This window comes from Drosophila arizonae, chromosome 2 (assembly GCF_054131065.1).
Source record: "Drosophila arizonae isolate 15081-1271.41 chromosome 2, UAZ_ARI_1.0, whole genome shotgun sequence".
Lineage (NCBI taxonomy): Eukaryota > Metazoa > Arthropoda > Insecta > Diptera > Drosophilidae > Drosophila > Drosophila arizonae.
Window position 1 is genome coordinate 25134988 of NC_142922.1, and position 15522 is coordinate 25150509.

The window sequence follows — 15522 nt, forward strand, 5'->3', positions numbered from 1 at the left end:
CAATTAAATCTTTTCTATTTATATATGTATATAATAGTACATATGTATATAGAATGCATATATGTATATCTCTAATGTATATACATATTTAGTAGACATATGTACATATAAATTACAGTTGCTCAATGTCTCTTGCTTGACATTAGAACGAGAGTTCGGATTTGCTGCTTCTTCATTGCAGTCGATTTGAAGGCATTCCGGCCTTTTGAGAGCAGATGTTATTTTTACCCCTCCTACCCCTTACCCCTTAGCCGCCTGCCGCCCCCTCCCTCTCTTGAAAAACAAGAATTTGCGTTCTCTTTGAGCCGCACTGCTGCACAGTTCGAGTCGCAACTAACACATACCCTATACGACTGCTGCGCAATATTTTCGATCTAAAAAATCATTAATTGATTAATTGCATTTTTTATACAACTAAAGCAACATGATACTAATTTGTTTATCTTTGAATATCAATTTGCTTAATGGCCGGATCGAAGTATAAACACTCATTACTGAAGTATAAACATCATGCATCATAGTTGGGCGCAATTACGGCTTCAGCTGCGAATAAAAATTTGTCTTGGAATTCTAATTAATAGCATTGTCATATTATGGGCATTAATGCGTGTAATTAGTATTCGTATTAGTGTGACTTTATATTTAATCATAAGTATTTAATCAATTTCATTGCATTTATAAATAGTTGCCGACATTTTTATGGGCTTACATACATTTACAGGGTATCAGACAAAGCAGAAGAATACAAGAGGAGTAAGAAAAAAAAAAAAAAAAAACCAAAGCACTTGTTCAGCCATGAGCTGCGGCTCAACAACATGTTCAGGACCCGGAAGGACTGGCGGGAAGAGGTGACCGAGTTCCAGGTGGTGCCCGGTGCCCGGTGCCCGGCTGCGTCTGATTCAGGTTTTGGTTTTGGTTTTTGGCGCAAAAATTCGCTCAAAATTGGCAGCAGGTATTTCGCCAGGGAAGCAGCGCAGCAGCAGCCGCACAAATTGGCGCAAAATTTACAGATGCCTCACAAATACACTGAAACAAAATGAGAACAGAGGGCACACTGAAGACGACGCGCGCCGCATTGTCGGGGCATGATTATTTCTCAGCTGTGCGCCAAATTTATTATCTCTGAGAGGGAGCAGCAGCAGCAACAACCATAACAACAACAACAACAACGACAACAACAACAACAACAACAACGACAGTGATGTGCAGCGAGTGCCGATCCCACTTTCGCCACGTTTCGAAATGCACCCAGTCGCAGTCGAGCCGCCCCACGCACTAAAAATAGATTGTCGACGGCCCTAATGCATCTGCTAGATACTTTTTATGCTCTGAACACATTGGAAATGGGGTTTCGCTGCGAATTTTAAATTTACATAAACTCGTATATACTCGTGTACTGTGTCTATTATATGTATTATTTTATGCATTTATTTCTTTATTAATTATAAGTTATTGTCGATAAAAATTGGTACACCCACATATTCTCCTGATTTGAGTAGATTGTAGAGAAACTTCAGATTGAGTCTCTTGGTAGATGCCACCACAGCTCCCTTTCTGAGTATTCCTGTGTTGCTACGTGTGTAATGCGCAGTTACACATATGTACACACATGCATACATACACATATACATACGCATGCACGCGCATACACAATGCAGGCTGGGTCATTTGTTTAATGAGCTCATTTATTAATTGGGCGATCGTGACGTCAGCGCCCAGCAACGGGACACACAGCCACATACACATGTACGTAGACACAGGGCACAGATACAAAGCGAAGAAAGGAAACTAACCCTCTGTCTCTAACTATGTTAATGTCTGTGGCATGCCTCGCGTGCCACACACTGCCTCCTGCCTCCTGCGTTATACGTACATATGTATGTATGTATGTATGCGTTCTATCTATTGCACGAGTTGCCGATGATGACAAAGTGAACGAAAAACCCGAAACAACAAATCGTCAAATACACAACAGCATCTGATTTTGTGCTGCGTAGTAGGAAAAAAGTCGCTCAATAGCAGGGCGGTCACGTAGCCCGCGTGTAAATGTAACACACGCACACACTTGCATATGCATATTCATGTATACGTGTGACTGTGGGTGCTCGTGTGGGCAGAGCAACTGGCGCTGTAACCAAGTGGGCTAAACGCATTTTCAATGAAAATGACGCATCCGATTTGAGACCCACTCTAAGCATATACTCGCTTGCCAGGTAAAGAGATATTTCCGTTTCGTGTTATATTTAAGGCGAGCGATATAGCTACTATGTATTTATTTACTGTTCGTTTTATTAAAGAATTATAAATACAGGTACATATTTTTGCCATTAGCATTGGATAGACTCAAATGTGAGCGAGTATTTTGTAGTTGATTCCACCCGAACGCAATATGCCTCATTTTTTTTTTTGGCGCGAGGGTTGATTTTTGCATGGACCTGTGTACAACCCTCGCGCCGCACCCTTATTGTTGCATACGCTGTCTGTTGGGGGCAGGTAAGTTTTAGGTAGCAATTGGTGCCCAAATCGAAAAGAGTTCTGTGAATTATACATACATATATAAATGGGTAAATGATCAATCCATTTAGCCAATAAGCGTGGCATAACGTTTGGTCAAAGCAAAACACACAAACGAAGCAGACGCGAAAAACGCTACCACGATCGTATAACAGTAACGTGCCCACAGTATACGCTACACAATTTCACACACACATATACACACAACAATATTTCTATGTCGTTTTCAAGCTGTTTTCACTTTCGTTTGCGGGTAACGCTCGAACGAACGCTTAAAGCGCGAAAGTGTTTGTTCGTAGTATTTGTAATTTATTTATTTTGTAAACACGACTCACTAATTATGCCGTTTAATGCTGCATGAAACTGGCTTTGACCTTGGACTAGGAACTAAACATCATTAAAACATTAACCCATAACAACAATAGACGCAAAACAATGTAAGATTTACTAAAGTAATGAACATACAAATATACATACTCACATATGTATATAAAATCTCAAGTCTCACTCAATCGTCTAGCCTCTGTTAAATGCTGCCAATTCAACTCCACATTGAAATAACAGCGACTAAGAGAACATTTTCGCTCTCAAATGTAGAGAGTAAACAAGCAAGTACTTAGTACTGCGCCTTTCAAAATCTGGCAACAACTGTCAGTGTTGCCGTTTTGGCTTATTTTCGGCCGGATCTGGCCTATTTTCAAGTGTGATTGCGAAAGAAATTTGGAAATTGCGGATATCGGAAAATGTGGTTTATTTATGACTTGAATCAGCTAATACACATTTTATTTAATATCTGATATTAGGGACCGATTAATAGACAAACTGACAAGCTGGCAACTGGCCAACATCGCAAGCTCTGCAATACTTTCATCTCTAACATATAGTGGTTAGATCTATTTGCTGTTGCGCTTCGCATGCATTCGTTACCTTGGTGGAATGCCGAAGTTGAAGGGTCTTTAGCCAAGTCAACTTAATAAAATATTAAATAAGAAATAGGATGAACTTTGAATCGTTAAACTCAGTATCAACCATAAGGTAAAGGTTTGAAGAAATAGTCTCATTAAAACAGAAACTAATATTTTTTAAATTTTACATCCGAATTGAGCCAAGATAACAGATGATGTTTTGATAAGAGAGTTTTTCTAAACTGCCTCAAATCGATCGCAGCCAAGGAATAATTAAATTATGAGACCGAAGAGTCTGTAGACTATCTATTGGCAGATTTATTATCAATGTAAACATTTAAAATGTATAATGTTAAAAATTCAATTATTTTCGTTTTGTTTTTCATGAATAAGAAAAGTTTGTTAGAACTAAAAAAAATGATCTGGCGCGAAAAATGAGAATGTATCAGCAACATTTTAAATGTCTTTGTTTGATTTCACAAGATTTAGCTCTTTTGTGAAGCGATCTAGCTCTTAACGCATCGCTGACTCCAAATTCACCACCACGCTCTTACCGCTAACAAAGAGAATCTGAAATTTTTCTCTCTGAATGTTGTTAACATAAAATGTTATTAACAGAATATGTGCTGAGTCGTTGAAAGAGCAATTTCGTAACGAAACGCTCATTCGTGCTTCAACCATCGAATTGTTAGGTAGTGGTTGATCCGTGTGCAGTGTGTTTTTCGGCTTCGACGCGCGTACAAACTGAACAGAAATAAATAATAGTAAATTGAAACTATGCCAAGAGCAATTTAAAAATAAATTAACAAATCGTTAGAAATTTGCATTCATTTACATGCAGCTTGCAATGCTTTCTCCGTACGGTACGTGACTTCAGCACCATCTGATTTCGTGTGGTTTGTTTTTGTTTGCATTTAGTGGCAAAAAAAAAAAAAAAAAACACACACACATTTGCTTGTTAAGAGAAATCTGATTGCGAATAGAAACCAAAAAAGAAAAGTGAATTGTGTGAACAAAATGCCATCGTTTATATTGGTACCACCGGTGGCGAAGCCATTAGCCGCCTTCGAGCCACACCCCTCGAGGTCCTCTCCGGAAGTGCAGGCGAAAAGGCGGAATTTGTTCGGTACGTGTGCCAGCGCCGAAATCGACGCCCTTCTAGCCGAGGAGAACTCTCGCCAGGTCCACTACATGGCGGAGCGCTATAACATAGATCTCGATAAATTAGAGGAAAAGTGCAATCAGCTGAGTTCAGTGGAGCCTGTGAAAACGCAAACGTTTATCGTTAGCATTAGCGAAAAGAAAAGTTTTAAACTTGCGGACTTGGAAGCGCAACAAGTAATTCTAGTTGCACAAAAAAACAGCGTTAAACGTAAGTTGTACCAATCGAAAATCACCTGATATTTAACAAATCGAATGTGCAACAAAGTTGAAAAAAAAAAAAACATTTTTTTAATAAATTGTTTCATACTTCATTTAATTTTATTATGACAATATTGCTAAATAAAACCAAAGAAGCTTTATCTGTCTCTCTTTCGCTCTCACTTTTTTGCTGTTTATGTATTTTTTACAATTTTAATTAAAATTATTGCTATATAAATCCAAAGAAAGTTTCTCTCTCTCTCTCTCTCGTTCAGCTTCTCTCTCAGGTGCACTGTCCTATAAATTGGCAAGCTTATTATCAGACGCTCAATAATTCAATAACCTTTGCACTTATTTTCATTACTCATGTCAATATTTACTGCTGTTTCGCTGATTTTGCTTTGTTCTTCATTTCGCACAGTTTTGTCCCTTTTTATGAGGCTATTCGCGCCTCAAATAAATGTTATTTTTTTTTATTTCAGTCTCGTGCTTTCGCTGTTTTGTTTTGATAGGCATTTACTTTTCGCGTTCACATTAACCATTTTTAGCGCTTTTGTATATTAATATGTGTATGTATGTATTTATGTCTCTATGTGAGTGTTGTCCGCTCCCCCTTATTTGATAGACGACTTCGCTTTGACTTGTTTTCCCCCCACACAACATTGCCATTCATAACAGATTATCAATAGTAAGCAAGCATAGAGATAAAATTGAAGAAAAGAAAAATGTTAAATAACAACAGTGCGATTGGTGTTGACGCTGACAGCGTCAATTGACAAAAATGTTTTTCGCGCCAAAAATTAATAGTGTCAATACATATGTGTATACATATATAGATATATATATATTATATAGATATATCTATCGCAATATTTGCTTAATTTTTGCTCAAAAAATAGAATCGAAATGAAAAAAAAAAACAACAACAAAAAAAACAAGTGATTGCGTCAGCGAATGCAGCTGCAGTGCAGCAATTAATCGAGAGGCCTCAATTAAAATGGAAATCTCTGTCAGCGCGCTCTCTGCGGTTGTTGTTGCCGCACACACAACACACACATACGTATGTATGAAAAATAAAAAACCATGAAAAAAGTGAGACGGCACACGACTGTACATTGTATATTGCTGTTGCTCCTTCTCAACCGCACCCACAACGACTCTTATACACGGGTCTTGTCAGTTCACACACACACAAACAAGCACACATGCTACACAGTGCCAGACAATCGGGCAGACTCTTAAATAAAAGAGAGCGAGAGAGAATAGCAGAAATCGTCCGCTCCGTGTTGTTTTGCACTGTCGCCTATGAAATTTTGTTTTGGCGCCAATTTGTGATTTTGTTTTTTATATACAAACTTACGTATATACATACGTTTTGATAAGCGCGTTTGTATTGACTTATGCGTAAGCGTGTGTACGCCTAAACATATCTATATGTAGGTATGTGGGCCACGCATGTAGAAAAGGGGCATATTAGTTTTATGATATGTCCACCGCTTATTGAAACATGAGACTTGAAATTCTTAATGAATACCCTTGTAAAAAATAATTTATAGATTTTTATAATTCGGCCAGATATTTCTCCATATCATCACAACCATGGGGGGTGGCTATATATGTATGTAGTGAACTCAATATTAAATGATTAAAGTACTGTTGACCTCACTTATTCATTTACGATATACTAATGGAGCTAGTAAAGTTTTGACACTGAATAAGCATTATGCAGTCGATACCATCCGACTGCTAAATTCTTACTTGTTTTTCGTAGTGAAGGTCACGCGCCCCGCGTACGTACAGCAGCGTCAGAGTCTGTCGCTTGTGACAGGTCCAGCTACAAACTGGGAAGAATTCTCCATATACTAATTCGCATATTAGGTATATGGAGAGTTACGGTTTAATTATATTTTATATGATGTATCTATTAAAATTTTTCAACTATTCGTTCATTTATTTATATTTATTTTAATTAATTTATATTTATTTTAATTAAGATATACATATACATTCTAGATGATAATAATGTACATGTACATATATTTACTTATGATGATTATGGAATCTTGAATAAGTAGAATACATCTTCTACCTAATAAATCGAAGAGCTTTTCTTATCTTTGAGACAATGTTTTCTGTTTTTCAATCGTTTTTGCCATGTTTTGGCCACCACTGTACTTCACAGTTAGAAGCATTTGTTTTGTTTCTCTTCGAGCTGTTTGCCTTTTTGTTTTGCTTTCGAGTTTTCACCACGCCTCCGATTTAATTATGTATGTATGCAGCAACTCTCACGGCCTCAACCATATGCATACTTATATGTATGTATGCATGCATGTATATATATACATATGTGTATGTTCATGTGCTTATAAATATTTATGTTATGCGATGTTGTCGTCTCCGTTCCTGTTTCATGTCTCGCTACACACACATTTCGTAAACAAAACGCGTTTTGTTGTCGTCTCACCGTCCTATCTGGCGCGGATTCTTTCTTTCTTTCTCTTTTTGTTGTGCACTTCGTTTGTAGTAGAAAGCGCTGTAAACGCTTAATGAATTGAGAAGCTTTACGTGCCCATAACGGTAAATTACAATGCTTGAAATGAGCGACAGCGACACCGACACCGACTGGGAGTCTGCCGCCAACGCCGCCTGCTCAGTGACCGCATTGCTTGACGCTCTTTGTTGTCGTCGGCTTATAATTTTCTGTAACTGTAAATGGCTTACAATGCCTCTAGCATTTCTCTCATCATCTTGTTCTTCTTCTAAGGTGTTGTTTTGAAGAAGAAGCGAGCGCGTGCCGATTGGCTGAGCCTGAAGTACATACATACATATACATATGTATGTATATACAAAATTTTATTATTATTTTTACATTTCTATTTTTATCTTTTCTTTTTTTCGACAATATATAGCGGAAGAAAACCCCCGCTTAAATATACACATATACAAACGGGTCATAGATTATAAATGTCCAGAGTAAAGTTGAGTCGAAAATGTATTCATGAAATGCTTCATACCAGTTTTATATTATGTGAAATAAAGCACCCACGACAAATGTAGTTGCTACGTCTGCTTAGCTTCTATGGCTATTCTCAAGGTAGTTCTTATTGCGCACATAAGAAATGGCTAATTTATAAGACTGAGTAAGAGTAGTACGTTACTTGGAATCATGAACATGATATACTTATACATACATATGTATGTTTGTAGATGTGTACGTTCATTCACCAAATAATAACGCTTCGATTTTATTATACCCTGAACCCATTGAAAATGGGAAATCAGGGTATAAAGGTTATTTTTAAAGTATGTAACAGGCAGAAGGAGGCGTGGCAGACCCCACAAAGTATATATATTCTTGATCAGGGCGATGAGCTAAGTCGATTTCGCCCTGTCCGTCTGTCTGTCCGTCCGCCCGTATGTATGATCGCGTCGATCTCAGAAGATATAAGAGCTAGCGACTTGAAAATTTTTTCCATGTATATCACGCGCATATCGAGTTATTCTCTATATATCGATAACTACTCCCGATGATTTATTATCGATCAAAAACCTTATCGAAAGCTAGTTATTTAATTATATCTCCTACACTTTTAGAGCTAGTGCTTGCAAATTTTAAATGTAGACTTATATCTATTTGACATCATTTCGATTTTTGTTGTAATTTACCCCACACCCCTATATCCACCCCCTCACTATCACCTTTTTAAAAGGCGTATTTAAAGTACTAGAGACTTGTGCTTTGGAAAGTACATACATTTTCACCATATGATTACGCTCTGAAAGTTTCATTAAGATTGTACGTCTAGAAATTAAAAATATTCAACAAATAAATTCTTATAATGTTGCCCACACTGCAGCGCAGCCCAAGCGCAGTCGCTGCTTACTGCGCAGTTAGCAGAGTGTGTTCTAATACGTGCGTGTGTATGTGTATGTATGTGTGCCGAAAAAAGTGCAGAGTGATTAGAATATCAGATTAGAGAGTTCAGGGTATCTCCTAGTCGAGCACTCTCGACTAGAGTCTTCTTACTTGTTTATACTTAAATTTTTCTATACATATCATTTGTACGTATGTATGTATGATAAGGTTAAGCACCGATTGCTGACAATTGGCAATAACAACAAAACACACGTTATGTATGTGAATACGTTTATCCATGTACATTTAGTGCAGGGTATAATAGAAGCGTGTGCACCTACACATGCATAGTCCATGATAAGAGAGCTCTATGTATGTTGTGTTTATGTGCATATGTATATGCATGTGTGCTTACTCTGTTGCAGTTTGTTTGTGGTAAATGTCAACGTTTGCGTTTTGCTTTGCATTTGCATTTGCTTTTTGTCGTCGTCGCTTTCCCTTTTCCTTTGGTTCGCATTTGAAGGTCAGCCGTTTATACTTTAGCTATTTACACACACTCACACACACAGAGACACTTTTTTCAACTGTATCTAACTATAGCATTTTGTTTGGATTCATTTGCAGGCAACTTTCCTGTGCGCAAAGCTTACAAAGGAGATTCGAGAGTGCCAAAACGTAAAATTAATCAGATCAGCAGCGACCACGTTGAGGCTGATAGCCATAATAGCGAAATTGGGCCAATTGGGGAGAAGAGGATGTGCAAAGGGTGTAGGAACAATAACTGCAATAATTGATATTTATTACATATTTTTTTTTATTATTATTTAACTTATGTTTTTTTTATATGTGTATATTTTTGTTTAAACAAAACCAAGACTTAACAGTACATTTAGTGGGCTTCAAATACGACAGCACACCAACACGCACACTCAAAAAAAAAAAAAAAAAAAAAAAAAAAAACATTACAAATTAATTACTAATAACAAACCCCCAATTTCAAAGCGTTCTCAGCGTGTTTCCGGCTTCTGCTGCACGCGTGTGCCGAAAGTATTTACAGTTTGTCATGATCTCAATAAAAAATTGTACATTATTTTGTCTAAATGTAATTTATTAATTGAAATTATTTAAAGCAAACGAACTACAGAGACTATTTTGACTATTTTATTATTATTATTCTCTGTTAATTGTGTATAATATGTTAATTCGCATTACGGTAAACAAAATTGTAAGCTCTACTAAAGACGAACTGTCACATTGTTATTGACATTCTTTAGGGGAGAGAAAATCTTAAAGTAGAAAAACAAAAACAAAAAACAAAAACAACACAAACTGTGCATATTTCCTTAAATGAAACTAAATATTGTATAACTTACACAACACACTACAAAACAACTGTATAATGTACTTTTTAGCAAAAAGTTAAAAATCTTAAAAAAAAAATAAATAAATACAAGAAAAAAAGATACAAAATTCAAATGTAAAAAATACTTTAAAGCTTTTTATTTCTCTATGGGGAGGGAGGGCGCTCTTGATAGCGTGATTCGTGTGAAACGAAATGAGAAAAGTGAGTGCCTAAGTGGAGGGAAAACGAAAATGAGTCAGCGAAACTTTCGAATGCTTGTATGAAGCGGTCCTAAGCAAGGGCAACTGTTTGCTACAGTGAAATACCGCTGCAATATACTTCATAGCATTGTTTTGTATGACGTCTGCTTGGAAATAGAAAACTGTATGGCCTACAGATTCATATCTGGCTTCTCTTCAGATTCGGGACATATTTATGCATATATGTAGATGTATATTATGTAAGTATACTTATTTAATTGGTTCCTTCTTTATATGCTTACAAATTAAGATATTTAAACATATACATATACATGTATATGTATATTTTTGACTGTGTTTCTCATGTCGAAGCTCTACTGTACGGCGTTTTATATACAAGTGTATTTCTGTGTGTGCCACATTGTATCCAACGCTGCCTGCAGACATTTGAGAAAATGCTTTCCAGTTGTAATGAGTGTGTAGCCCGTGGAGTGGGCACTTAACATTAGATTGGCTGTCACTTCCGGCAGGCCTTAGGCAAACTACGACGTCAGCGTCGGCATCGGCATCGGCGTCAGCGCCGGTGTCGGCGACGGCATCGGCTTGATGAAGATTGATGCTGCCTGAAGAGCGGCCACTCAGTTGGCGGCCCATGCGCCCAACGCTCTCATAGACGTATACATACATATGTACATACGTATATGAGCGTGCATGAGTGCTTCAATTCGAGGCTGTGTGCATTTACATACATACATATGTACATTCATATGTGTATATGCGCATTTGGAATCTAAGCTGCGCAACAGTAACTATTTGAGTTCAATTGGAAGTGAATGCATGTATGTTTGTATTTAACCACATATGTAAGTATACGTATATATGTACATACAAATGTATCTACGGCAATTCGTATGTCTTTATGTAATAATGGCATTTCGCAAAACTAAATTACATGCTGTGCATTTAGTAACAAGCATGTCCAACATACTATTTGCCCACTTATGGAAGTAGCTGCACGGGTATGGTTATTAGCATGTAATTTCAAGATTTTTAATGCTGGCATTCGCATTCGCAATGCAGTCACACACGCGCATGCACACACGCATGCACGCTCGCACGCATATCGTCATAGAAGCTATTGGAGAGTGAGAGAGAGAGAGAGAGGGTGAAACACGTACACAGAGAGCAGCAAAGAGTGAAGGAACGAGCGAGTAGTCGCGCTGGCCGCATTTTCGCCTGCATCTTTTTGCATTTGGCATCGCTATAAAAGCAAAGCACACACAAAACAAACAACAACAATTTATGACACAGCCAGCTTTTTTCACTATGCCGTAACGGTAAAGCCTCTGGTGCCATAAAACTTGTGCAGCTACAGTCGCACAAAGCACACGGATACACACACACGCACACACTCACGCACACACAACACACACACACACACGCACACACACACACACACACACACACACATTCGCTGTTTTGTCGTTTTTCTATTTCGCGGCTTTCACATACATATTTGCAACGGGGCTCAGAAAACGGGAACTATAAAAAGAAATCGCAATAAATTATAGCAAATAGTGGAAAAGGGGAAAAATGTAATAGCGTTGCGTTTCATTAATCATCATTAATGTCAGAGATCATTCAAAAAGTGCAATGGCTGGAAAAGCGTGAAAAGCAAGCCAAGGCCGTGAATCACTGGCACACACGCACACACGCACACGCACATGCACATGCATACACATGCATACACACTGTCCCCACAATAAAAATCAATCAACCCTGCTGCAAGCTGCCTGCTTTTATGGCACCACCCATTCACCTAGCAACAACACGTATCACTCTCCTTCTCTCTTTCTTTTCGCCTCTCTTTCGCATTTTGAGGCTTCGTGTCTGCCTTTGGACGTGAGGTCATGCTGAGCAATTAGCAGCCCTCGGTTTGCTCTAATCTGCTGACCAAGTTGTGGCCAGCCGCTTCGCATAATTTCCTTTGGTTTGGCCTGGTCTGGTCCGGCCCGGGCCGGAGCTGGCTTTCGCAATTTTAAAGCTGAAACCAAAACCAAAACCGAAACCAAGGTGATCCAAGCTGAGCTGAGCTGACTTGAGTTGAGCCAAGCCAATTTGCGCAAAATGAACAGCAAGCATAACATGCAAAGCACTTTTGGTTTCCAGTGCTCATTTCGTGATTGTTCCCACAATTTTCGTACAATGCTGGAAAATGTACGTGCCTCGTCCGTTGTCCCCTAGCCTCGCATTGTTCACTCTCCTCTTGTTGTTACTGTAATTACCTAAAAAAATATATATATACCTACAAAATGTATAAAAAACCAACAACAATGAGAAAATTCTTTTCAAATGGCACTCAATGGCAGGGGCGCTGTCTGAGGTAAGCAGCTTGAGAGATCTCTCCGATCTGGACGCAAATCACTGAACGCTGTAATCGTGCACAGACATATACAATTTTTAGGAGTAGGAGAGAAGATGTAGCATAAAAGATATGCCAGAGGATCACGTACACGCATCCCATGAAATGGGGGCGTCATTTACATGGGGGAGCTTAGACCGTCAGCTCACAGCACAACAACAATATCACCAGGCAGGATCGTGAGCGTGTGAATCGAAAACCAATGGGGGAACAGCCAAGCTAAAACTCTAGTCAGGTGCATACGTACATACTTATGTATATGTCTACGATATCTATTATTAAATTTCATCTATAGAGTACATATAATTGCCTAATTCTTAAGTTAGTCCTAATTTTAGATTAATTTCTAATCTAAATAAATAAATAAATAAATAAATAAATAAATAAATAAATAGTAAAACTTAGAGAAAACGGGGTTAAGTTCGGTTTATAGTAAAAAATAATTTTGAGCTCCCAAGTTTAAACGGATTAGCTTAGGTAACTAAAAGTATAAGGTACAACTCATTATTAGTTTTTTAGAAGCTTGGAACAATCGTGGCCAAAGTTTTTGGGATGGTATAATGACATGAAACCAATCATTAAAATTTTTATCTGGATTGATTTAAGTGATTTAAATACTATACAAAAATACTATAAATGTTGAATATGTTTAATACTAGTAGAGACCTTAGCATATTCCATCTTTGAATGATAAGATAGAGTGCAGAGATTAGAGATGCAGTTTGCCCTGTTTGTATAATTAGTATACGTTTGGATACATAAGCTTAAAGTGATATGGAATGTGTCAATATTGTAAATATTTTGATCGTATCAATGAATATGCAATGCAAATATTAGCTCTAAATTCAATTATCGTAATACAGACCATTTTCAATAGCTATGAAATTATTTCCAATAACAATAAAACGCACTGGAGTCCGCAGCCTTATCAAAATATTATTCCTACTTGCCATTAGCTTAATGAACCCTCAAGATAAGTGGACATATGTAGACCGACCTTGACCAAGCAATCAGTCATGCATACACAGACTCATACACATATAAATGTATATGTATGTGTGTGTATGACTGTGCATGGGCTTATAAATATTGCCAGGCACTGCAACATTACAACATTCCGCAAATTCCCTCGCTTAGTCATGTTCGGTCGGCATCGCCAGCTGAGCGCCTCCTCGCTCTCCGCGAGCATCTTGCATGTAGGTTTTCGTTATGCCACATTTCTGGGAATCATCTGTTTTGGCATCGAGGGCAATCGCACCGATGGCTGCCTGGTCGCCCAGAACCGCTTCTGGTACAAGCAGTTCTGTCTGCTAACACGTTTGCTAATATGCGTCATTTATGGCTATCTGAGTCTGGATTACATCTTCATTCTGGATAACTCCCATTTGATTATACTGTCCTGGATTCGGTTGGTGTGCTGCCTGATCTGTGCCTTTGTCACCCTGACATTGCAATTCTGGTTTGGGCAACATGTGCTCCGAGTGGTCAACAGTTATTTGAGGCTATTTCGCAAGGTCAACGCGCTGCCCGGCAGCCAGGCGAGCGGTTTTGGCGGCAGGCGGGAGTTGAGTTTGTTGATCTTCAAGATGATTTGCCTCATGAACGAAGTGTTCTGCGAAATTCCGGAATTGCTTAACGGCTTGAATATGCGACTCTTTGTAACCATACTGTGTGAACTATACGTTAACACCAATGCCACCATGATCGGTCACCTCTGCTTTGTGGGCTACCTCAGCGTGGGCGCCCTCTACGCCCGGGTCAATCATTACGTGCGGCACGAGCTGCGACGCCAGCTGCAAGGACTGGAGCAGCCCAATGGCTGTGAAGTGAGTCGACGACAGCTAAGGGCCGCTGGCTGCCGACTGGACCAGTGTCTGGCCATCTACGATGATATCCAGCGGGTGGGCAGCGCGTTTCATCGGCTGATGGAGCTACCACTATGCCTCATACTGCTCTTCGCCTTCTTGAGCATGACATTGGTGTCCTACTTCATTATGCTGCAACGATTTCGTAATGTGGGGCTCTGGTTGCTAGTGGCTCGATTGTTCTTCGATGTGGTGCTCCTGACACTGGCCATTCATGGTGCCAGCAGCAGTTCCCGCGTGGTGCGCCGACTAAGCTTCGACAATTGCTACGTAACGGAACGCAACGATTGGCACATGAAGGTAAGCCTGAAGTTTGTGGGCCAATCTTATGACAGTTCATTGTACTGAATTCACAAACATACGAATGCACTACCCACGGGAAAACAGGCTATATTAGTTTTACTACATAGTATATTATAAGTCTGACCGCCTGTCCGGCTGTTCATACTAACACAAGTCATTTTGCAGTAATGGAAGTTGTAGACTGAAAAATTAGTAATATATACTCCTGTCTACTCTCGTCTGATTTAGCGCTAAGATTTCCCTGATACGCCAACTAGGGTCATGGCGAATGGGAAAATGCTTTTTTCCAGTATAATTATTTTTTGAGACAAAATGATTTCAAGTTGAATTTATTTCTGAGCATATTCAAGTCAAGAGTTACTTTATTTTCATTTGTTTCCCACTTTAGAGTACTTTTACTATTTTCATTTAGTACTAAAATTCCCATTTAACAACTCTGTCATCCTCATGTATTTCAATTCATTACAGCTGGAGATGTTTTTGGGTCGGTTGAATTTTTTCGAGTTCCGAGTGCGTCCACTGGGACTATTTGAGATCTCCAACGAGCTGATATTGGTCTTTTTGTCTGGACTCGTAACATATCTAACATACATAATACAATATGGCATGCAATCGAATAAGATTTAAAAATTTGACTTGATATAATATTAATATATTATTCTATATAGAAAATAATAAATTAATTTGGAATTTATATTATAAATATATCCAAGTGGTATGCATGCATAATTAGTTTGTTGGACTCTACAGATA

The 15522-nt window shown here is 38.5% G+C and overlaps 2 protein-coding genes across 2 annotated transcripts; both read left to right on the plus strand.

The window, feature by feature from the left end:
- The first annotated feature begins 4083 nt into the window (after positions 1 to 4083).
- Positions 4084 to 9606, plus strand: glec (gliolectin). Its single transcript, XM_018019102.2, has 2 exons — positions 4084 to 4791; positions 9262 to 9606. Exons 1-2 carry the CDS (start codon positions 4437 to 4439, stop codon positions 9429 to 9431), a joined length of 525 nt encoding a protein of 174 aa, XP_017874591.1. The 5' UTR covers positions 4084 to 4436; the 3' UTR covers positions 9432 to 9606.
- Positions 9607 to 9744: 138 nt separating this feature from the next.
- LOC108609703 (putative gustatory receptor 93c) lies at positions 9745 to 15478 on the plus strand. Its single transcript, XM_018001429.2, has 2 exons — positions 9745 to 14766; positions 15238 to 15478. The coding sequence occupies exons 1-2, from the start codon at positions 13618 to 13620 to the stop codon at positions 15394 to 15396; spliced, it is 1308 nt and encodes a 435-aa protein (XP_017856918.2). The 5' UTR covers positions 9745 to 13617; the 3' UTR covers positions 15397 to 15478.
- The last annotated feature ends 44 nt before the right edge of the window (positions 15479 to 15522 follow it).